This window comes from Trichoderma aggressivum (assembly GCF_033847375.1).
Source record: "Trichoderma aggressivum f. europaeum strain CBS 100526 chromosome Unknown scaffold_055, whole genome shotgun sequence".
In the NCBI taxonomy this organism is placed as follows: Eukaryota; Fungi; Ascomycota; class Sordariomycetes; order Hypocreales; family Hypocreaceae; genus Trichoderma; species Trichoderma aggressivum.
The window spans coordinates 48,183-71,239 of NW_026946421.1; the positions used below are offsets into that span (position 1 = coordinate 48,183).

Consider the following 23,057-nt stretch of genomic DNA (forward strand, 5'->3'; position numbering starts at 1 on the left):
CCGTAGTACCTATGAGACGAGAGCAAGGCTGTGTCTGGAGGTGGACACCCATGATCGCTGCAGGGTGTCTGTTAGCCATGGAACGGCGATCGAGACCAGGGACAGGGGGGCCTGGTTGGCTGGATCATTGCCGACGAGGCAAGAATATACGTGTACTCGTAGGTACAGCACAGCTTCGGGTGTAGGCATGGCAATGCATGCTCTTTGTCTGCTTCTGGACGGACACGCATCTTGGTGCTTTGTTTACTCGCTTTACTCCGAATGGATACAAGTACATACACAAGGCGATATTCGCAGCTTTCATCCTCATCATCCCAGCTACGAGTACATGTACATGTATTCCGGCGCGCCACAAAAAGCCACCAAGACAGGGATATCCGTGTTGTGCTCGGTTTGCGAAAAAAAAAAAAAAAAAAAAAAAAACCACACCGGTACTCGCGCACTGCATACCAGAAACGGAATTGCTTTTTATTTTCTTTTTACTGCGAGAATGAGAAAACAAGACCCCTCCCCAGTATATACACACACAGAAAAAAAAAAGAAGAAGAAAAAGAAATTATGAGGCAGGGAATAGCTCGTGGCATTGCCATGCTTCTTGTGCTTCCAAAGGTCCACGCCCGGCTTGACGCCACAGCCCGGCAAGCTTCTCTCTCTCTCTCTCTTCCCCCTTGCCGCTCAAACGGGCTGTTTTTTAAAAACCAACGGCAGCTAGCCTCGAAGCATGGATAATGCACCCACCAAGTGCTACCGAGAAAAGGATTCTACGAACTGCCGTGGTCTTTTTTAGCTTGTATTGTTCGTGACGGTGCAAAGTACTGTGTTGTAGACCTTGAATCGTGACGAGATGCTCCAACCGAGCTGACTGACTCAACCCTCTCCTATCCAATGCAGCCCGTATCACAAGCTGCCCAAAGGTCTCGTCACTCACATACAAGCTCAATCTATATCCAACTCCCATGCCCTTGCCCCCCCCCTGCTCATACTCAACGCCCCATGTCCCACGGCCGTTCGTGCCACAACGCCTGTTTAGAAGTCTGTGGTGGCCGTGACACGTTTCTTGGTTCAATAAGCCTCTTGTGGAAGCCAAAAACGCACGAGCACAAGAGCACAGAGCACGAGCAAAGCCGTGCCACAAAGGAAACCCAGAAAAAGCAACACAAGAGTCAAGATTCCGCGTCTTGTGTCCGATGAAGTCCAGCAGGCTCCCCGCCTGTCCGATCTTTCCGCGCCCCCCCCCTCTCTCCAGCCTCGTACGACTTTCGCCAGAGACCCCAGGGACGTTGCCAGACAACGGTCGAACTCGTTGGTTCGTTCTTGTCCCTGTTTCATGCATGCACTCCGTGCGGCGGCGCATGGAGCAACCGGTCTTGTTTCCTCCATCTCGGCTGCTTCCAGCTCACTGGCCACTGCAACCCCCCCCCTCCTCAATCCATGATCCATGGCCTATCTCGCCCATCTCTCCCTTGCATGTTTGCCGGACCACCTCCCGGCCCGTGGCTTTTCTCTCTCTCTCTTGATTGAGATGTGACGAGTAAATGTGACGAGTCCTTCGCCTCCAACGCGGCTGTGAGCAAATGCCAACGCATGGGGATTGGCGCCAGAGTATAATCGTACGAGGAGCAGCGTCCACAGTCCTTCCTACTAGCACCAAAAGCTGTTGAGCGGTTTCCATCGTCTCCTTGTATCATGTCTCACTAAGAATGGCCCATGTCGTGGCTTCGTCCACCTCCCGTGCGTTCTTGGGGAGTGATGGTTGCCAGCAAAGAAAGCGGCAGTCCCTGCTCTGTGCTCTAGTACGTGTACTTTGTGTGCATGAAGGGAAACCCTCACTAGCTGTTGGCTTCCGTCCCTCTTTTTCGAAACCCGGGCTTGGTAACGGAGAGTATACGCGGCGCACATGGCAAGAAGAAGAAGAAGAAAAAATCACCGCCAACAACTCTTCGCTTCGGACAGTCCGAGGCCACGGCACGGCCCTGACAAATGAACCGACTGCTGGCACGCAGTAGCACTGTTGCCCAGCTCGGGCCTTGTGTTGGGTGCGTTCTAGACGGGTCTTGATCGAGATGAGATGATGTGGTGTAAGTCGAATCAACAAACGATGCCGTGGCAGGGATGGCCACCGGCTTCCAATCAAAAAAACGCCAATGAGAAGAGAGAAACTCCAGGAGGAGTCAGCAATCTAGAGAGAAAGAGAGGGGGGGAGACACATGCAACACCAAGCATCTCTCCCTCTCTCTCTGCTTTCTGCGCGCGCCCGCCCGCGACTAACAGCAGCTCGATGGTTGATGATAGGCCTCTGCCCTCTTGTAACCCCCCCTCTCCTTGTCCATCATCCATCTTCCAATTCCGTAAGGCCATGCATATCCGTCGCTGCAGCTACCCGGTCTGCCGATCCGTCCGCCGTCAGTTCTCAGCCCGTCCGTGGGTTCATGCTGTTACTAGCACCAACGGTATGTGTGACCTAGGCCTCTCTCTCTTATTTCAAAAGCCGCACATGGCCGTAGAGAAACCATCACCTGCATGAGAGCAAGCGGTTGAAGGATTTTGTGACAATTCGTGCAAGCGAGGGAGGAGAAGTGCATGTACGTGTACGGTAAGCCTCGCTACTACTATTGATGCCGTTCATCTTTCTTGGGTTAACGGCTTGTTTTCTCTTTTATTGGCACTCCATACCGTAGATGTAAGCTAGTTGTCTCGCCGCAACGTAAAACCGCCATGGCCTGATACTACTGATTTCCAGAAAGCACGCCAAAAGCAAAGAGAGAAAAAAAAAGAAAGGAAAGAAAAGTGCCAAGAAAAAAAGAAAACAAGGGAACATACATAAATCTCCGCTTAAAAGCAAGCCGTGGAGCTGAAGTCACGCCATACAGAAAGGGAGGTTGTTGGTTCAACGCACGCATCTCTCTCTAGAGACCTTACTCCGTACCCGCCATCAAAAAAGCAAAAAAAAAGAAAAAAGACCAAAAAAAGAAACCGGCGCTAGAAGCCATGTGCCCCAGAAGAAAAGAATAAAAATAAAACAAAACCTAAAAGATTAAAAAAGACAACAGCACAATCCAAGAAACAAGATAGGAGGAAACAGCAAGAAAAAGCCAACTTCTTCTCTCATCCCCCCAAGCTTACGTACTTCTCATCCTCGTCTCAGGCGGGATCATCGAAAGAGGAAGCGCATCAACCAGCCTCGTTCGCCCATCAGCACTAGCCGCGGTATCGACCCTAAATTGAACCGAGTGCTACAACTTAATCTCACCCTCTTCTACCCGAAACACAGCGTCACTTGATCTCCCTCCCCCAAGATCTTATCCCTTCCCCGATCCTATTAGTAAAAGTCAGATGAGCCAATCAGCGCTGTATTACCTCAACCGCTGTAGCCAGTCTATGACGCACCAATTTGAGGGAGCAACGAAAACTGGAAAAAAAACTGGAAAAAAAAAAAGCAAAGAAAAGAAAACAGGCTTGCACAGAACTTGAAGCGACGGTTTGAATGCATCACGCGCACAGACATCTCATGCATGCGCGGCCTACAATTGAAAAAAAAGGGAACAAACTACTAAGGTAGGCATGTCGCATCTTGTACTCCCCCCCGGGTTCACTGCATTCATCACCATTGATCATGTTGCAAATTTCTTTCTTTAATCTGCCTCTGCCAGGGCAGGCAAGAATAGCAGATACAATAAAACCTATTTTGTCTAAAATCCCAAAGTAGCTTGGCATCATTGTTCCCATGGCAGGTGAATGTTGCCCAGACCCTGAAGTATATATATATATATTGAACGCCTGCAATGCCATGATGATTTGCCGCCCAAATCCAATGAAACAAAAATAGGAAAAGAAGAAAAGAAAAGTAATCCCCGCAATCAAAGACACATGTACAGTAAAAACCATCAGTGCAGGCCCCTCGGCTAGAAAAATGGGTATTGTGTTCTGCAAGTTATTTTTTCCCTTTCAGAAAAAAAAAGGAATGTTGAATATTTCTTTGCGTCATCAATATGCTCCGCGCCCGTTAAGCTCCGTGCCCAGAAAAATCAATAAACATCATGCAAAGGACTAGGGAGTTTGAAGAGTGTAAAGTAGGGTGGTGAGGGTCGGGTTGGCCACGCTCTAACTTCGCTCCTCGGGCTTGGGACGTAGTGATCTTGCTTCCAGCTGGCGTTTGCGCTCCAGCTTGGCGTAATGGAGACCACAGGCATTGCATAAAGTCCTGGCACCATCAGGACCCCGTCTCCATTCCGGAGTGTCGATACGATTGCAGCTGTGGCATCGTCCAGGAGGGGCAGCGCGCTGTTGCTCTATTAGCGGGGCTCATTCATACGAGATTGGCTCTAGGAGTATGGCAAGCTTACGCCTCGTCGCTTTTTGACTTCTGTCATGCCATATGGTGGCTTGATCGAGTCCCCATACATGGGGACATCTTGGTCTTCCTCGTAAGGGCCCTTTGGTGGTTTGGCACCTTCGCGAGCCCTCTCGCTCTGTAGAGAGGCTACAATTACCTCTCTGCATTGCTCGAGAGAACGCTTGAGGTACTCGACGTTGGAGAGCATGTCGCTCACTTCCCGCTCAGTCGGGAGGCGCTCGGGAATTGGTTGAGATCCGTGCTGCTCTTGGGCAATTCGGCCGTAGGCCTCTGCGAAATTGAAAATGGTTCGCGAGCAGGTTCCAATCTACATACTCGTTTAGCGCACACCCTTTTGTGTCTGTCAGCTTCACGTCATCACTTACTCGGCTCAGAGCTTCCTGGTAACTCCAGCTCTCAAACGATCGCGAGGTGCCGTTATCGTACCGAGCCCTAGCAGCATACTCGGCCTCTTCAGCATGTGTAGGCGCCGGCCGAGAATCGTATTGCCCAGGCAGATGCGAAGCCGCATGGCCTCGGGGTGAAACCTGGTAAGGAGGGAGCGGCTGTTGCCCAGGTGGAAGCTGTGCCGGCTGATACGGGACGGAAGTCGGCGGCGGCGGGGGTTGGGAATACACTCCATTCAGTGAGCGGTGATCAGATGGCTTTGGCGGCTCGGCTAGGTGATGAGGAAGGGGGTGGCCATCATGCTTCGTCGGGGGAGTAGGCCGGCGATCAGACACGGGGGGAAGACCGGGTCTGCCAGTGTTAAAGGGCGGTCTCGGTGAATCTGAGTATGCACTGTGGCTTTCCTGTCGAGGAGGAAAGGCAACAGAGTGCAGAGGCTGAGATGAGTGCTTGTCGGCTTCGGGGTACTGTCGAGCAGACGGAGCAAATGGTGAGGGCAGGCTTGAGCCAGGCTGCAGAGTATGCGCAGGCGGGGGGTACTGTCCAGGCCGTGCACCAGAAATGACTTCTGAAATTGATGGTAGTGACTGGCGAGTCGAGGACTCATTGTCGGGAGAGGGTCGTCGAGGCTCCGAGGAGATCATGTTGGCGACGCTTGGCCCGGATGAAGGTGGGTGAGAGTAGTTGGAAGGATATGGCTGAGGCGGGTAATGGGCGCTAGGGGCGAGAACTGAGGCTGCTGCCATGACAGGCTGGTCCAGATACCGTCGGTCGACGGCTTCTCGGTGTTGTTGGTGAGAATGGGGAGATGTTGCAAGTTGATGCTCAAGTCGCGTAGGAGTAGAAGAAAGACCACTGCTGGGGAGAGGGGGACGATGTGAGTTAATAATTCCGCCGATTTAGAGGGGGGGCGTACGATGGAGCGGCTAGGCATGGAGGAATGCACGAGTAAGAACGCACCTCTGTCGGGTTCCAACGTCACCCGCTTCCATAGCGCGTGTGGCAAGTAAAAGATCTGGCGCTCAGGGTCGTCGATACATCTGACTTAGCACGAATGCTAGGGGCACAAAGCGCTGGGTCGAGTTCGGCGTGTGCGGTGGAGTGACGGCTGGGCTGACGACTTGCAAACGGGGCCAAGGATGATCGCAGCAGACACGCATATGTATGTACAGGCGGTAGGTAGTATAAGCAGACCGGGCCTAGACGTGGGGGCCGGGCCAGAAGAGATAAGTTGGAATTTAAATAGAGAAAAGGGCAAGAGAGGGAAGCGAGGACAAGGCTATAAATGGTGATGCTAATCAAGGCCTGTCGCCAGGTTGGCCAAGCCCTGTCGTCTCCCAAAGCATGACCGGGGTCCCAGGAAAAGAGATCTAAACTCGTGGTGGCGTCCAAAGTTGGGTGATGGCTCACCCCAAAGCCTGGCCAGTACGGAGTCTGCTCCGTACACCTCGAGCGGCTTGGCCAATGGGCAGGGGTCCGAAGTCAGTCTTGTTAAGATGGGAGGCTGCCCTAACGAGGCCCTTGGCCCGGCCCCAAAAGAACAAGAGATTGAGATGAGTGCGGGTGGGACCCTGCCCAGCAAATCCGCGGTACTGGATTGCACTTGCCTTTGCGTCCGAGCTAGCGAGTTTGGGCGGGCGGTCATAACGTGGTTCTGGGCGTGGTGTGAGCCTAAGATTCGAAATTCGAACCTTGCCCCGTCTAGCGCCGGGAGAGGGGTGAAGATGATGGAAAAAGGGCGGGAGGGAGTGAGGTTGGAAGACCATGGAAAACGACGACGCAGTGGGGCCCCTCCCCTTCCTTAGCGGCACTCCTCTGCTGCTGGAATGCTGAAGCAGTGACAGGGGCGGCTGAGATGGACCCAAAGCCATGTTTCTGCGTAGAGAGGCGTGTGCGTACGACTAACCATGTACGATACGGAGCTTGGTCGCCGGCCAGCGGTCGCAGCATGCGCGTACATGTACAGGTCGGTAGGGTGTGCTCCGTTTTTGATCTCGATTTGCGCCCTTCCTTGTTGACGCCACGATATGGAGCGTTCGCGGCGAAGAATGCTGCTTATTTGCCTAGGCGCTGCGGAGCTGAGAAAAAGTCGACTGACACTGACAGCCCAGCTGATGGAGTCGGGCGTTTCCATTCACTTACGTACCTGTATTTCAATCGCCAGCATCTTCGTCCTCGTCCTCGTCCTCGTCTTCGTCTCCATCACTCCAGCACGCTGCAGCGGCAAAGTGCTCGCGTCTTGATGAGGATGGCCTGGACACTTCCCGTACCCGTACTAGCATTACTAGCAGCGCGGAGAGAGATGATGCATAACAAAGATGGAGCACCAAGGAGATGAGATGAGATGAGAGGATGAATCATGGCAGAATAAATGGCGAACTGCTGCCGTACGAAGTTTCATGGCCAGCGGCGATTGCCTTGCGAAGCGCGCTACTTACAGCCGCAGTACCTGGTACCTGCCAACAGAACTGCAAGGCCGGGCTGGTGCGGGTATAGACTACGAAAGCCTGATCCTACTCGTACGGTACCTGCTCGTACTCACAGCGAGGTACTCGTAGACCTTGGTAGGCATATTAGATAAAGCGGGAGAAAAAACGGAAGGAGACGCCAGGGGTTTTGGCCCGCTTCACGGACGAGATCAGCAGAGATTTCGTAAGGATACAATAACGGGGAAGGAGCCAACGGCTCTAGCCTAAGCCAGTCTGGGGAGCGCACTTGCCCATCCCCATTCAGCATCCTTTCATGCACGGCCTCACCGCAGACACATGGCGCCACGTGTGTCTACAGGAGACACACGGTACTCTTTGCACAATAGAAATACGCACCAGACGATGCCTTCATCAACCAGGAGAGCATCACTTTACAGTGTTCGCCCGCCAGGTGAGTTGACTGCTATTACTCTCTCTTCCACTCTCCCTCTCCCTCTCTCTCTTCTCTCTTCTGGCTCCGCCTCTTCTCTCCCAGGAGAGGAAAGGGACGGTAAGCGTGCATGAGCTCGCGTTAGGCACTTGTCGATCCACCATGATGGTGACAAGCCCTGGGTTCGATACGGCCGGGTTCTTAATGGCCGTAGTCATCGTGCTAGCACCCACAGGGTACTTGGGCTGTTCCCAGCACTGTACTCCGTACAGGCAACGGCTTACTGTACGAGTACGGAGTTCTAAGGCGGTATTACCTTGGCTCTTGGTACCTTGCTGCTCCATATCGTACGGCACGGGTAAGATTTGATGTGCCTGCCTCATCGGTACGATCACATCTGCGATCACGAGCCTAAGAGGGTCGAGACCCTCGCCACGGGATGACGCTGGACTGTCGGCATCGTCAGCTTCACTAGACGTGCTAAACCACTGCTTAGGTAGGCACCAGCAATGCCCCGTCGAACCGTTGCAAATTCCAGCAGTCGAATTATCATCAAATAGGAGGGCTGTGTGGAATCCAATCGCCCAAGAGTTGCGAGATCTCGACAGACCAAAGAGCTGACGGGGAGGATCGTGCATTACATCTTCATGCAGGAGCACAGCTGACCATTTGTAGTAGTCTTCGCATTCGCCACTCCCTCTGCAGCAGGTCTGAAGGGGCCAACTGCATCTCAAACAGACCAGAACCGTCGTGAGTTGCTCGTCATCCTGCTGCAGTCATGACCGCTGATGCACTTCTGGTCACTTTGGGACATGGGAGATGCCAGATTTGCAGTCCCCAGAATCGGGCCTCCTCGCGCCGCAACTCAGCAGCAATGCAGCTCTCTTGCATACAACTTCTCCGTCCTCCATCAAAGCAGTTTCATTCCAGCAGCTTGGCGATTCGTCATAGGACTGTACCAGATCAGTCTTGGTTCAGAGACTAGATGGTCTAGAGAAGAATTTTCCCAGCCGATGCGACGTTGGACTGTCCGCTCCGTACTCGATGCACTGTCTGTTATTTTATTCTGATTTTCGCCCCCAGTTAGCGTATGCTGGTGTGCCGCTCTCAGCAACCGCGTTTTCCTTCAACCAGTGTTGTTAGTGGCATTCGCCTACCAGGAACCTTGGCGCCATGGACGGAGTATCGTCCAGAGCGGTAAATCTGGCCCCCTCGGCTAGAGTCTTTGGTTACCGTGCGTCGTTGCTCTTCAGCGCATCTACAATTGGTGGGCCGTCACCCTGAGCTTAGCGACGGCCGCAGCTGGACGAGCTCTCTTAAGACTTGCAAGCATCGAAAGGGCATCTCGGTCAGCGGTCTGCTTGAGGCTTCGGCTGTTGCCCCAGGGTTGTGACGGAGATGATTATCTTGCTTGGCTCAACCCAGTGAACAGATACGAAGTACGAGGGTATGACAAGACCTACCTCATGGCAAACCACTCCGTAGAACGTTGGTTGTTTTACCAGGGCGACGAGTGTCGTCCAACCACCGCCCCATCAGTTGGCACAATAGACCCTCTCTTCCTTCGGCAGCCTCCAACTCTGATGACATACCTGAAGAGTCATTCTAGACATCCTGTAGACTCCTAATGTGTCTTGGCAAGACTAGGTATTACTACGCCGACGATTACGACTCGAACTAGCCTACGAAAATCTACTCTGTCCGGAATCACTCAGTGGCAGCCACTCACTAGCTGCTCCAGGTCTCGAAGCCCCTTACCGACACCCAAGCAGCAACGGCGCTACGATAGCTGCGTGCGGGTGGCACCCCGTTGCAATCGCGGCCTGGCAAGATGGCGAGATGGCCCGTCGACCCAATCTCGCTGAGATACTACTAGCCTAGATCAGATGCCTCTTTATTGTGGATCTTGATCACGCCAGGTTGTCCGCTCCTGGTTGGTTCTCATCTTGGTGTTGAGAGTCTCTCGTCACTTGTCTCCGTAAAGACAACCCACATCGCAACGCTCATCAACCCATTCGTGACAGATGGCGACGCGCTACAGCTTCCTTGGCCGCAGACTGCTTTACTCGATTTAGAAGAGTGGCTTTTTGGTCTTGCTCTCCGTTCGGACCTCCTCTCCGAGCGCTACCTGCACTATGCCATCTGATCACACCAATGGTGACAGCCCAGCGGCAAGCTGAGAGATGTGGAAATGAGCATTCAACAGGGGATATGCGATTGGGCTTCACTTTACGAGTTGCCATGAATTGTCCGCCAGAGGCACTTGCGCGTACCTACGAGTACCTCTTATAACATGAACCTGGCTGGACGAAGTGCATTTAGTGGCACCGATAGCATGTATTTTGCCCAGCTGACTCTAAGAATCGACTGCGCTCAGGCCATGCTGATCGATCAGCTAGCCATTGGATAGCCTCAGCACATCGATCGTGCTCCGTCTCCATCATCGTGGAGTGTCAATTGCCAACAATATCAACACATTACCTCAACATCTTGAAGCGTGGCCACTTGGTGGACCGTGTTACTCTCACAGCCCATTCATCGTCTCCAACCCATCAACCTTGTGTTGGCTTGCTCGTGGCACATGTGCACATTGATCAACCGTGTTGTGCAACTTACAGGATACATATGCGTATATGCGTGTGACGACCACCTTGAAAGTCCAAACGACAGCTGCCCAACACACGCTCCAATCGAGTGTTATCGCAAGCCCTGAAGTCTGCAGCAGCGATTCTTACTGGTGTGTACTCATTATACAGTCTCTTCTGCCGTGCATTGTCGCCTACGGCTCTCCTTGATCGGATCTGAAGCACATCATGCTCCATTTGTCCTGCTCGCTTGGCTACAACCAGTCAAGCCTCAGGGGGTGATTCGAAGTGGGCGCAAAGGAGCAATCAATCATTGCCAGGCTGTTTACCCCTTCCCTCCTTTTCTCTGCTACTGATGCTGCTATTGTTATTTGATCAGCCTCAAATTACAGAATTTCAGTCCATTCCTAGAAGCTACTCGCATTATTTCCACAAGCTGTGCACAGGTTGCAGAGGAGTTCGGTGAGGCCTTTGAGAGCGTATTTTCAGATGAATGAAGAGGCGGCAGAGCATCCCCTGGTCTGTTCATTCACTCACACCGGCTTCGATCTATGAGGGCGTGATATAAGTCGCTGCATGCATTTCATTGAACAAGAGCGTTTCTGCACTGCAGGATCAGACGGTACTGCTAATACCGCCACTGTTACTACCCAAGACCTCGAAAGGGCATGGGGGGTAGACGCAGGATGGCATCCACAATGAAGCACTAGCTTCGATCTCGCCCCAGCAACTGCTCCTCGACCACTCGATCCTAGCCGCTCTTCCTACATCTTGAATAACTGGCTGAAGAGATGCAGAAGCGTTATCCGCGCCCAGACGGGTACACTGTTTGCGAGCACGCCACAAAACAATCAAGACGCGGAATTGGCCAGCCACAAAATGAGTCACTAAATCCTTCACTCTTCATTTGTCCATTTGACCATGGTTGGTTGAAATATCTGCCCAGGGCATTCAGCCCGGCGAGTCCAGAACGTGCAGGCCACACAAGCGTGCTCACGTTGACACACCTCACCGCAGCCTTCGCTCCTTGTGCCGCCAAATTGAACGACTTGCGGAACTCGGAAATTTGAATTTTAATATATTCAAGCATGGCTAAAATTTCGTGGTTGGTGCAGCCAGCTGAATCACAAACTTGCTTGTGCGTTGCCTCCCGAACAGACAGCCGTAATTGAAAGGGGGATGAGCAAAGGAATAGCTGGCTGTTTGCTCCACAACGGCCCTATTTAGCAGGGGTTTCATGCTTTTCGAGCCCTACGGAGTACAACAGAATCACTTGTGGCAAGCCTCTGAGTTCTAAGCGCCACATAACGAAGGTCTCAATCAGATTCGTATCGATTGTTGCGCAGGTGGCCTCCAAAAATGATCGAGGATACGTTCATCAAGTACAAGTGGCAGCATTCGTCGCCATCAGAAGAATCAACACCAATCAGCTCACAGAATGCTCAGGTCGCTTACTTCTCTGATTCTTCTCCTCCTTCAGAGAACAAGTCAGCTGGCTGCCCCGTTACAGCTGGAAACGCCACTCGACGAGACAAGAGAGATGGGCAAACATGAGGCCTGCTCTGCCGCGCCCTTATCACTACCTATATTCAACTGTGAGCAGTTACACAAAGACCGACATGTCCGACTACATGACATGTCGTTTGCCCAAAGGCTTGCTTGTGTCAATCAAAGCCAATGGCGTACGCCGAGGTTTCAGGACATCACGGCTTGGCCAAGGCTTGCGTACCCGTCTCTACAGTACTCAACGCAACTACTGCCATCACTACTTTGCAACACACGGCAAGCCAGTTTTCGTCGTCATGAGGCGGGCAAAGCGGGGTTGGATATATTGATCGCTCGGTCTGGAACAAGAGAGAGCCCTTTGTCCTTCACAAGAGGTTCCTCAGCTCGCGCAGACGGCATCGACAAGACATTTGCCCTCGGCTGAGCAGGGACCCTTGCCTGGCCGGATAAAGCCATTCATGGGCCAATGGAACACCCCACAGGTGTCGGAATCGCACGTGGCGTGTGCTTCTAGCTTCTAGGCTGGGAGGATCGAATATTCTTGCAGTTCCGAGCGCGCAAGGCGCCAAGCACAAACAGTCCACTTTTGACTAAAGCAGCGGTATCGTTCAATAGCGCCGATTCTCTGTTCTTGATGGATCGATCAAACGGCGTCCCACTCGAGAGCCACTTTTACGTCGGTTTTTTTTTTTCTTTCGATCACACGCACACACGCCAAACCACTGCGCCCGACACGAACCTTCTCCATCGCAAGCCCGTTTACGAGTCAACGAAATTAGCATGCATTAGTCTGTGTACAAGCCATGATGGGCCGCTACTCCCGTGTCTTCGCCCTCGTACATGCACGTCTTGCGAACAATCACATTTAATGTGATGGGCTTTTGTTGTTGTTGTTGTTGCTCTTGTGGTGATCCTTCGTCTCCTTGTGTGGTCTTGCGGCTCTCTTGCGCTGGCTGGGCTCGGCGGCCATTGCCCCGATGGAATTTGGTCACCTGTCGGCCGAGAAAGAAAAGAGAAGGGGGGGAAAGGTGCGACACCGGGGTCCAACACTAACATAATCCGCCACGGCGCTGCGAGACGTTGAGATCGGGCTGTCCAGCTGCCAGGTCGTTCATTAGCAAGCGAGGATCCGCTGAAAAAAATAATTAACAGCACCTCGTACTTTGTCCTTGATGCGGACAATGTTACGGATCATCTCTCTGGATATTCCGTATTCGGCACGATTCCTGTCTAAGCGAGCATGGCTCTTTCTCCATCCTTGCCCCTTGAGCGCGACGGCGACCTATCCGGGCTGCAAAATCGGCATCACAAGTCACTTTGAAGGGCCATCTGCAAAGCCATCAAGCTCTTCACCCGAACCCCTCCCCAGAAGACGGCTTGCCTGCATAAAGGGAGGTGAGGTGAGAACTCCACCTCTTCACACCAAGATTAAATCTTGCTTGTAATTTTATCGAATCGCTAGAAGCACACGTATGGCAATTTGCTCCGTGGCAATCATTAGAGTTGCACTGCTACCCGAGTAGTAGCTTATGATCTGGATGTCGATGTGGTGTGGCAGGCAATTTGCCATTCACTAGCACGCCACACAAGCTTGATCCGAAAGATGGACCATTTCCAAAGCTGGAAGCCTCCGCCGAAGAACAGACAGATCCTACCACATGTACGGGGTGAGAAAGAGCATGGCGTGTTGGCCGGGACATACCAAAACAGCCTGCGTATACGAATACCATGTGGGCTATCATCTGTTATTCGCTTACCTCGAGTCTGTACTTTACGCTGCCTGGCCATGCTTTTTGTTTTGTCGGCAAATGCAGTTCTCGGGCTTTCGGGATATTTTCATGCATGGGACAAGTTACGCAGTGCAAAGTACGAGTACGGCCGGCTCACCTCCATATCCAGCATGCCATTCCTCCACACCTCCTTTCTTCTGACCCGTCTGCAACTGTCCCAAACGCTCAAGCATGTTGATGGAGCTTGGTTGTACATGGCAGCATCTTCGATGAGCAAATGGAACCTCGGCGCTACCACTTTCCATACTGGCAATGGCAATTGCTGCATGGGGAAGCACACATTTTGAAGCAGCCGCGGCATTCTGAGTGCATTATCAGCATATTGCGCATCTCCTCCTGCCTATTGCAGAGGTCTTTTGGGGTATGTTGCCCTATGCAAGTTGCGTAGCTGACTCTCCTGATCGGATGCGGCTGTGGCAACTTCTGGTGAAGAATTCGGTTGTTTGATCTGGAGTCGGGAGGCATCGCCAATCCTCTCAGATCCATGCTCCGCCAGGTGTATTGATTACGAGGTACATCTTGCTCGTGTCAGGCAATAATAAGCTTCTAGGTTCGATAGGAAGGTCGGAGCCCACGCCGTGCGTCATTATGACTCGAGGATCCCCTTTGAGGTTATTGTCTAGCGCCTAACATGTAGGATGAGCGTTTCACCACGGCAAGACATGTCAGAATTTAAAAGCCGAGATGTTGTCTCCCACCAGAGTAGATCTCGAAGCTAGCCTGGGTTGATTAGAGACCGGTCTTACACTAGGTGACCGCTGTGAGCGTCTTGAGTCAGTAGGAAAAGAAGACGCGAAGAAGAAAAGGGAAAAAAAGTAAGGAGGTAAACCACACCGACTCGCGAATTCGCATCGTGTCTTGCTCTTCTTACCTTGTCGCTGGGCTGGATGCATGAACAAATTCCAGCTAATGCTCCAGTAAGGCGACACTAGCCGCGACTGCAAGGAGAAGCTCCAGCTCACTTGCACAAGACCCTCTTTCATGACAGCCAGACGCCCGCGCCAGTACGAGTACCTACTTGAAGTTGTCTGAAGGATGACAAATGATGGACTTGAGATCTGGCCACGATACTAGCACAATCAGATGCGGCGGGGGTTGGAAGCTTTCCCAGCCACCATGCCCATGCCACAACGCTAGTGCAAATTGCTGGGAGAATATCACGCCAAGAAGGGCGAAGCTCGAAAAAAACAAAGGGGTATCGCATCTCCTTGGGGCCCTGATACTGGCACGCCCCTCCTCGGCAACGGCCGGGTATGTCGACGTTTTGGTCGAAGGACGATTCCCGATTCTGGGACGCTGCAACCCCCGTGTGAGATTTCTGGGCTTATATCAGATGTAGGTAACTCACCGACGTTACACTGCCATGGCGGGAAAGAGAAGATAACCTCCGAACGCCTAGAGTCAAAAAGAAAAGAAAAAAAAACCGACGGCATCACATTGACTGTTGGAGAGGAGAAAAGGGCAGAAGAGGGTGGAGCGTAGCCGATCGTCTGATCTGGGAGATCGGCCGTTGTCAATACATGTACATACGCCGTACTCGCTTCGCGCACACATCTCGACATACTGTGGCTGTATGCCAGCCCTTCGGCGTGAGATATACGCTCCGTGTGACTGATCGTAGATGGATCAGATGGGCCGATTTCCTGCTGCGAGGGGGGAAGACTAAGATTTGGGGGGCCGAGGAGTGGTTCTAGAGGGAACGGGCAAAGGGCCTCTCTGCTGACCATTCCAGGTCTTCCATTTCCCAGGCTGGCACCCTCAAACAGGCCACATTCTGTAAATAGCGTCGGAAGGTTCCCAAGCTACCCATCCCTGGTGGTGGTGTTGCTGAACCCCCGGATTGAGGGGTTTTCCCCCTACGAATTCGGGAGGGGGGTCGATTAGCTTTTTGGGCTGGGAGGCCAAAGGGCAGCGAAATGAAGGGCTTCGTCTTTTAGGCTGCAGCATGCATCTGGAGCCTAGAATGTGGGATCGAGGTCGATGAAATGACGGTTAATCTTGCCAAGTGTTGGGGGGGAGGGAACCCGGCGGTCATGATGTCAAGACTCCGCTGGCCGGCAAAATGCAAAAGGCAACGCCCACGAGCATCTTCGGACGTGAGCAGGGGGTCGTCTCTTTCTTCCCCCTTCACCTTGCGCGCAAAGGTCGATGACCATTTCCTGTTCCGGGCTAATACGACAGTACAGCAGATTTAAAAAGAACGAAAAAAAGCCCGCGTAACAATGTGGTGGGAGCCCTCTCCGTGTGATGTGACGCATCACTAATGATATCTGGGCTTCTCTGCCACTCGCCGTCACACCAGGTAAGCCCAGCGGATGTGTGAGTGGTGGCCGCTGTTCTGCAGACGGGAGATTTATTCTCAGCCATTGCCAGAGCGCGGCTGTGCCCGTCCAGGTGTCAGCCGGACAATGTGCGATCCTACGCATGCAGACGGCCCTTGCCATGACATGCCCCAAGGAGTATCGCACGTACAAGTATACGGAGGGCCGTGTACAAGTAAGAAAAAGGCACTCCCGTAAGAAATCTCCCCTTCTTAGATTTGGGAACCCGGGGGGAGACGGATTGGGAACATTTGAGCGAAAGTGACGTGTAAGATATGACAAAGATGTGGAATAATAACAATGTCAAACGCCAACCCCGTATTCCGTAATTTTTTCTTGCGGGTTTTCTTTTTCGCACAGGATCATTTAAATTAATCGAGGAAACCCGGGGAGCTAAAAGGTTCCTGAGCTGAATACCCGAGGAAGAGAGGTTCCGAAGGCGCATCGCTGCGAGTACCGTACTCGTACAGGCTGACTGAGGATGGAGAAGGATGAGACGAATGAGAAGAGGAAATAAGGGAAAAAAGGCAGATTTCCATCCCTTTTCTTTGATATTCTTCTTGTTTCTTTCGGGAGTGTTTTTCTTCTTACAGATGATGTCGACACGCCTCGTTGCAGCCAAAACGTCGTCATCCTTCAACCGCGGCCCAAAAGCACGAAGCACTGCAACTGTCGCAATATAACGAGTATTGTCGAATAGAGAAGAGGCACTACTGCACCAGAAACAGAAAAAAAGCACGTACTAGTAAGTGCATGGGGCGGAGGCTTGGCGCGCAGCTTTTGGACGAAAAGAATGAGATTGTTCATGCGCTGCCTCGAAGGGGGGGAACCCAGTCAGATTTTCTTCGTCGTCCGCAGCAGAACCTCACGCCATTCCGTTGGGTCTGATTGTTTTGGTTCCTCTTTTCTTTTTCTTTTCTCGTTCTTGGCTTCTTGATTCGGATTGGTCCTTTTACGTATTTACTAGTATTTATTTCTGCTTCTAGAGATTTGAGATTATAAAGGTGGGGGCTGGAAGCGGGTGAGATTTGCTTCTTGCTTCTCATTGCTGGCTTTTTTCGCTTCTATTACGAGTATATGTCTACCTTGCCTATAAGTGTTTGCTCTTCTCGGCGGTTTGCCTCGAGATAGATGGGCAAGTTCGGTGTTTATAGCGCTACGTCTCTTGGCGCAGGTTGGATTCCATCTCGGAAACAGGGGTGCAGTCGGTATAGTATATACAAGTACGTGTAGGCAGTACAGCAGTAGGTAGTAGATTCGAGGTAGATTCGAGACACGGCAGATCGGGAGAGTTACCTGCGGAATACCCAAAAGCAGCGGCGGTTACGAGGATATTTTTAGCGGCCGGTGCATTTTTATTTGCCCTCTTATTTGGATCTTTGTCAGAACGACAAGCTTACCTAAGGCCCCCAAAGAGCCAAAGAGGCCGCGCACAATGTGGACAAAGACAGCGACTCTTCAAGTTCCTACTCGTACCTGCTCCACGGAGTACGAGTTACAGGGCCAGGGAATCGAACTGCAAGGTACCTGGCAAGTACAGCACCGGATCTCTCCTTGTCCTTTTCTCCTTGTCCCTCTCCCTTCTATCCACACGCCGTCAACCGCGAATTCTCTTCCCCATCTTCCATCCTCGACACCCTCATCTGCGGCCTCCAAATAAGCGAAGGCCGAGGAGGCTGCCGCCCGTCAGCCCGCGATTTGCCCTGTGCATTGTCAAGTCAATCTCGAGTCGGCCGGCGTCATCTTGGGGGGGCATTGACTGGCCTGCGACGGCCAATCATTCCGCTGCCAGGCGCGCGAGTAAGTTTTCTGGCTTTGTCTTTGTCGGCCTCGGTTCCTGCCAACGTGACGAGTCTCTTTTTCTGCACGCTCTTTCATTCATTCTTTTTTTTTGCTTTTTGCCAAGTTTAGCCACCCTATGAATGGAGGCTCTGTTGACGGTTGGTTCAAGGGGTGCCGAGGAGGGGGCTGATACGACGCCGTTGGCACTCGTCGCGTGGAACACACCGGGTCATCGACGCCGTCCAAGCTTGGGCTGATCCCATGTCGATATACTACGGCAGATTTCCCCCATTGGGACTCGCAAATATGGAGTTGCTGTCCTGACGTACGGGTACGGGTACTCGCACCCATGGCGCTGTCGTGCTGTGCAGCTTTCGCCCGCGGCATGTCTTCTATACGACACCACTCCGTATACGCCAGCATGGGTCAAAGGACACGCTGGGCCTCGCGAGAAAGAAAAGAGAGTGTATGTGACGTGCATGGAAATTGCGTCTTCTGCTGCGTATTGTCCAACGCCCGGCGGTGCTGCTCAACTCTCCGCGTCTCTCCTCCCTCCCGCCCCTTGGAAGTCGATGAGCTTCATCAGGCCGTGACGATGACGCATTCTTTGTGCTCGATGCGCACCTGCATGCATGTTGCATGGACGGAGCACTGCTACTGCTGCATTCGTACTGTTCTATCAAGCGCCCGTGTATCGGATACGAGTGCTTTGGCGGTGCTCGTAGCATTTGCGAATCGGTACCGGCATGGATCGGCGGGAGGCTATATCGACCCACTCACGCGCTGGCGATGGGCTGTGATAACTCTGCATGTGCAGAGTTGCAACGGCAACCCTCCAAAGTCAACCGTTGCTGGCAACTCAAACGCCACTAGAGAAATCTTCTGGGACGCGGCCGATGGCGCCGCTCGGCTTCGTAAAACAGAGGCTAACCCCGCCATCTCCAACCAAAGGACGCGATGGGAGACGACTCGAACCCGATGGAAGCTGACGCTGATCACGGCACAAGGATCGTTGGAAGCGTATTATTGCGGTTCTCCCTATCGGCAATTCTGTACTGCATGCAGCGATTCCAGCCCGCCAAAGCAAAAATCACGGCAGAGCTGGGCCAAAACTCGCTTGTACAGGCATCGCGGATCTGTTGCCTGTCTCCCGCTGCCCTCTCAGCCTTACCGCATCAATAACAAGAGACGGAATCCCAGCAAGCCCCGATGCTACGCTCCAGTTCATTGAGTCCAACGATGATACGAAAACGGCAGCCTCATTTCATCTCTTGCTATACGTACCTAATATCACGCCGCACTACTTTCGAGGCAGCAGAATCATATCGGGGAGGCTCCGTCGGTTAATCAAGCCGGGTTTCTCACAGTACCTACCGTTTCTCCCCGGTCATTCAGCAGGATGCTATTGGACGGGTTCCATGCTTCATACGTGTTTTTGGAATCATGGAGGCAATGGCTTACAGTGGTCTGCCTTGGCCAGAAACTCCCCAGGATATGTTCCCTGAGCCGATGGCCCTATTGCCATTCTCCATGGCTTCCCATTGCTTCTCCACAACCTTTAATGCCTTCTCCACTTTATATCCATTGTCATCTGAAATCGTACCATTATTTACCGGTCCCAATTGGCAATTTAGGTCGACGCCAGGCCAAGAAGTGCTAGTGACGCCCAAGGGGATCGTGCTGCTTACGTTTGCCTCTACGAGTACAGTACGAGTACAAATGCAGCAGGACGTTATGAAAGCCAGTACTCGTATATCGATCCGTCATACTGCTAGTACGAGGAGCACAACATGCCAAGAGTGGAAGTGCTGTGAGGAATAGCAATCGTTCCTTGTCAATGGAGTGGATGGCCCTATTGCCAGCTCCCGAGCGGACACGGTCACTCCGGTGTACAATGGGCAACAGAAAAGTCAGTCAATGCGACAAGCCCTCCAATGTGTATCCTTACTCATGCACAATCCGGATCACACGGTATGAACGCCGCGAGCTTACGATGGGATAAAAAAAAAAAAGGGCAAGCACAAGGCTTGTGGTGGAAGCGATACGAGGCACGGGGTGAAGATGCCAGTGTCACGGTCGATACATCGCAGATTCCTTTTCACGCGCTTCGATTCGTTCCTAGATCGCGCATGAGGAGTCGAAAGATCTCGCTTCCTATTGACAAGGACAAGGGACGGACCGACATCATCAGCTTGGGATACGCTAACAGGGGGACTTGGACGTATCGACCTGGGCTCTCCGACAACCTTGTCGTGCAGTTGACGGTGCAGATTGGTGCTCCGTAGCATCGGTCAGATCCCTCGATTCTCGGCCAACCTTGGCTTAGTTGGCCGAAGGGGGGGGTGCGAGAACATGCAGTCCAGCGGCCTCGTACATACTGTACAATACTCGTACATGCGCAGCCGCCAAAACCAAACGCCGGCCTTATCGGGTCTGCATCTCTGCCTTGGGGGAGGTATGCATGTGCGTGCCTGTACTCCGTACGTCTGTGTGTTTTGTATGCACGCCCGCATCCTGTATGCAGGCCTTCTGGGAGATCACACGGACAAGGACAGCTAGTTTGAGAGCTTATTGGAGGCTTACCATGCAATCATGGCTCCCGTGTCTCTGTTTTACCGACCAGCTCTCTCTCGTCTTCTCAAACCCAACCGCCTGAGTGGCTTGGGGGGAAAAAAGCGTGTGGTTGCTAACCTCAAAACACATTGGCTAATGGGTGAGATGGGTTCTCTGCTTTGTATTCGCGTGTGCCACAGCTCCATCCAGTGTGGAGCGATTAAGTGACAGCTTCATCCGATGCCATGGAGAAGGGTGACGGCAGCTCACTGCTTGCGCGCAAAATTCCCTGGTCATCGTTGACCCCCTAGCCAATCCTGGCTCATCTACAAGTACGCATCTGCCCATCTTCTTGTACTCTGGACACGTCCCCTTGTTAGTGGACAAGCTGACATGACAAGCTGTATGATTGGCGGGTATCGGCGCCCATCTTGTGCGCAGGTGATCTATCTAGGCTTCGCGATTAGCCTTCCTTGCTGCCTTGAACTGAGGCTTTTCTATCCCCCCTGATGGGTGCCGTTGAGAGCTGCTGATGGGTGGCGGTTTTGCGGCCTCAAAACTTAAAAAATCTACTCTTGTCGAGTTTGATTGGTGCAAAGGCTTTCAAAAAGCTGATGGGTCGTCCCGCGCCGACGCCTGTTTCGCTCGCCCTCGTGTGTGCGGAAGAAAGTCATCGGTTCGCTACTAGTAGGTATTGAAGTCGTGATATCCGTGTGATGCAGCACTTCTGCCTGGTTTAAGCGGCCATTTCTGCCTCTGGTGTTGGCAGCAGGATAGTCTGGCTCCTTCAGGCTACATTCACGCCAAATGACCTGCGGCGTACAGGCAAATCGAAAGGGAGAGTGAGCCTCGTGCTCGATGACTTTGTAGCCATATAGCCCTCAGTGCTCAACGGTTTTCGCCCACCCCAGAGAATGCAGCTCGTCGTGAGAGTTGGTTGTGTCTGTGCAACAAAACTCCACTCAGTCTTTTCTGCCAGCATCTCCTCGGACGCCCCCTTTCCTAGGTAGGTAGCAGAATAACTGCCGGCCGCTTACGCGCCGCAGCCACATCACATCGGGGCAGCACCGGGTTTAGTCTCATCTGAAAGGCATCATGTCACATTTGATAGATGCTCGAGATATCCTGGCCAAGAACCTCTTCCCGGGCGTTGGACTGAGCCTGATACAGAGACACACCCTGTGCGGCCCTTTTGTTGTTGTCTTCTTTTCTTTCGTCCATCTGTGCCCGGGCTTCTGTTGGCCCCCTGCTGTTTCCTCTCATCCGGCCTGCCACTGCGATACCACTCCGTACTTACAGGTGTATTCCTTGTGCTGGTATGAAGAAGACAAGGCTTTAGAGCCCATCAAGCGACTCGTACACAGGTCTACCTGAGGGAAGGATCGCGTATGGGGCAGCAACCCATGCTGTTTACATGATGCTTTTCACAAAGGCTTTCGGAACGTGGAGATATTCATTATACAGTGCAGATACGTGTACTCCGCCATTTCCCCTCCCCTTGCAATCGACGGGCTCTTCCGAGATACTAGCGAGGCGACAATTACGGATCAGTTTCAGCGTTGCTGCGGCAGAGGAATCGGCGATAAAGCGGGTGCAGCGAGCATCATCGAGATATTGATCAGGCATCACCACCACCACTACGGACTTGCAAGATGTGAGATCGCCAGAGTGCGCTACTCGTACACCACTACGAGACTTGTTCGATGAACTATTACCAATGCAAAATATGGGGACGCGGCGATTGATCCATACACACTACCGTTCCGAGACACGGAATCTAATAGAGCGGCAGCCTTGAGCCGCTAGTCTGCGCTGCGAGACTCCAATATTACTAGCGATGAGAAAATCGTACGATTTTTTTCCAGGCGTGGGGGAGAAAAGACATGTTTGTCCGGAAATGGTCTTGGGCCTAATTTTTCTGTTCTTTTTTTTTTTTCCTTCTTCTTCCTCGGCTGCTTTTCTTTTCTCTTCTGCGTTGGATGCTCCAGCTCCTCCCGACATCGGCAGCCGTCATCTTTCCCCAAAGAAGCATCGTGTGTCCGCCGGAAGCCGCTCCCTAAGACTAACAGCGCGAGATATCCCATAGCCATGGTAAGGGGTGCCCTTGAAATCGGCTTTGCCGAAAGAAGTCCTGTCCTGGGTCAAGGATGGGGCCAGCCTTTGAGATCAAAAGTCATGGGGGACCCCCCCCCCCCCCCCCCCCCCCCTCCCCAGCCAGTATATTTTGCCAACGGACTGGGAAGGGGAAGAAAAAAAGAAAGGAAGGAAAAAAAGCTGGGTACTGGGATAAAGTAGGGGTGGGCCTTGTTGTTGGCTCTGCCCGCTGTCAATGATGCCGATCGCTTAAATCTAGCCGCACTGTTCATGTTACAGAACGAAGAAGCCAAAAGAAAGCCCGGTCATCTTTTTTGGCTTTTGGACTAAACTGGGCGTCACGGAGTCTGGAGTTCCGGTAGGAGGCTTGCTTATCAGGGCCAAGCAATTTGCGACGGAGGCCACTTTTTCTGTTTCGAGCAGCATAAACGGTTCATGCGATCGTCGATCGTGTGACTTTTTTTTTTGTCCGGTCCATCTTTGGTTGTCTCTGTTGAGAAGGCGATCTATATGTTGGCAATTTAGGGCGCGCCACTCCCCCTCCTAAATGAACCCCATCATTTATCTAAAGCAGCCGTCTCCCCCCATGTCGATGGGCAAGCCGATGCTTGGGGACGCAAATCTCACGTTTCTGTCGGGGGGGCAGTTGTGCATTGAATGTAATCTCTCGTTCACAAAATATTGGAGAAAGGTGAAAGGGACCCATTGTGAAAATGGGGAACTATGGAGAAGGGAAAAAAATATGGAAGCGTAAGAAGAAGAAGAAGAAAATGCACCGAAAATGCGGCTTGTTAGTGGTTTTTTCCTAGTAGTAGCAAGTACTGTA

At 52.4% G+C, this 23,057-nt stretch overlaps 1 protein-coding gene across 1 annotated transcript; it reads right to left on the reverse strand.

Moving 5' to 3' along the window:
• Window positions 1-4,101: 4,101 nt before the first annotated feature.
• On the reverse strand, window positions 4,102-5,733 carry Triagg1_9545 (transcriptional regulator family: GATA type zinc finger; the record flags this gene model as incomplete). Its single annotated transcript, XM_062904514.1, has 4 exons — window positions 4,102-4,281; window positions 4,344-4,661; window positions 4,720-5,599; window positions 5,702-5,733. 4 exons carry the CDS (start codon window positions 5,731-5,733, stop codon window positions 4,102-4,104), a joined length of 1,410 nt encoding a protein of 469 aa, XP_062751475.1.
• Window positions 5,734-23,057: the final 17,324 nt, after the last annotated feature.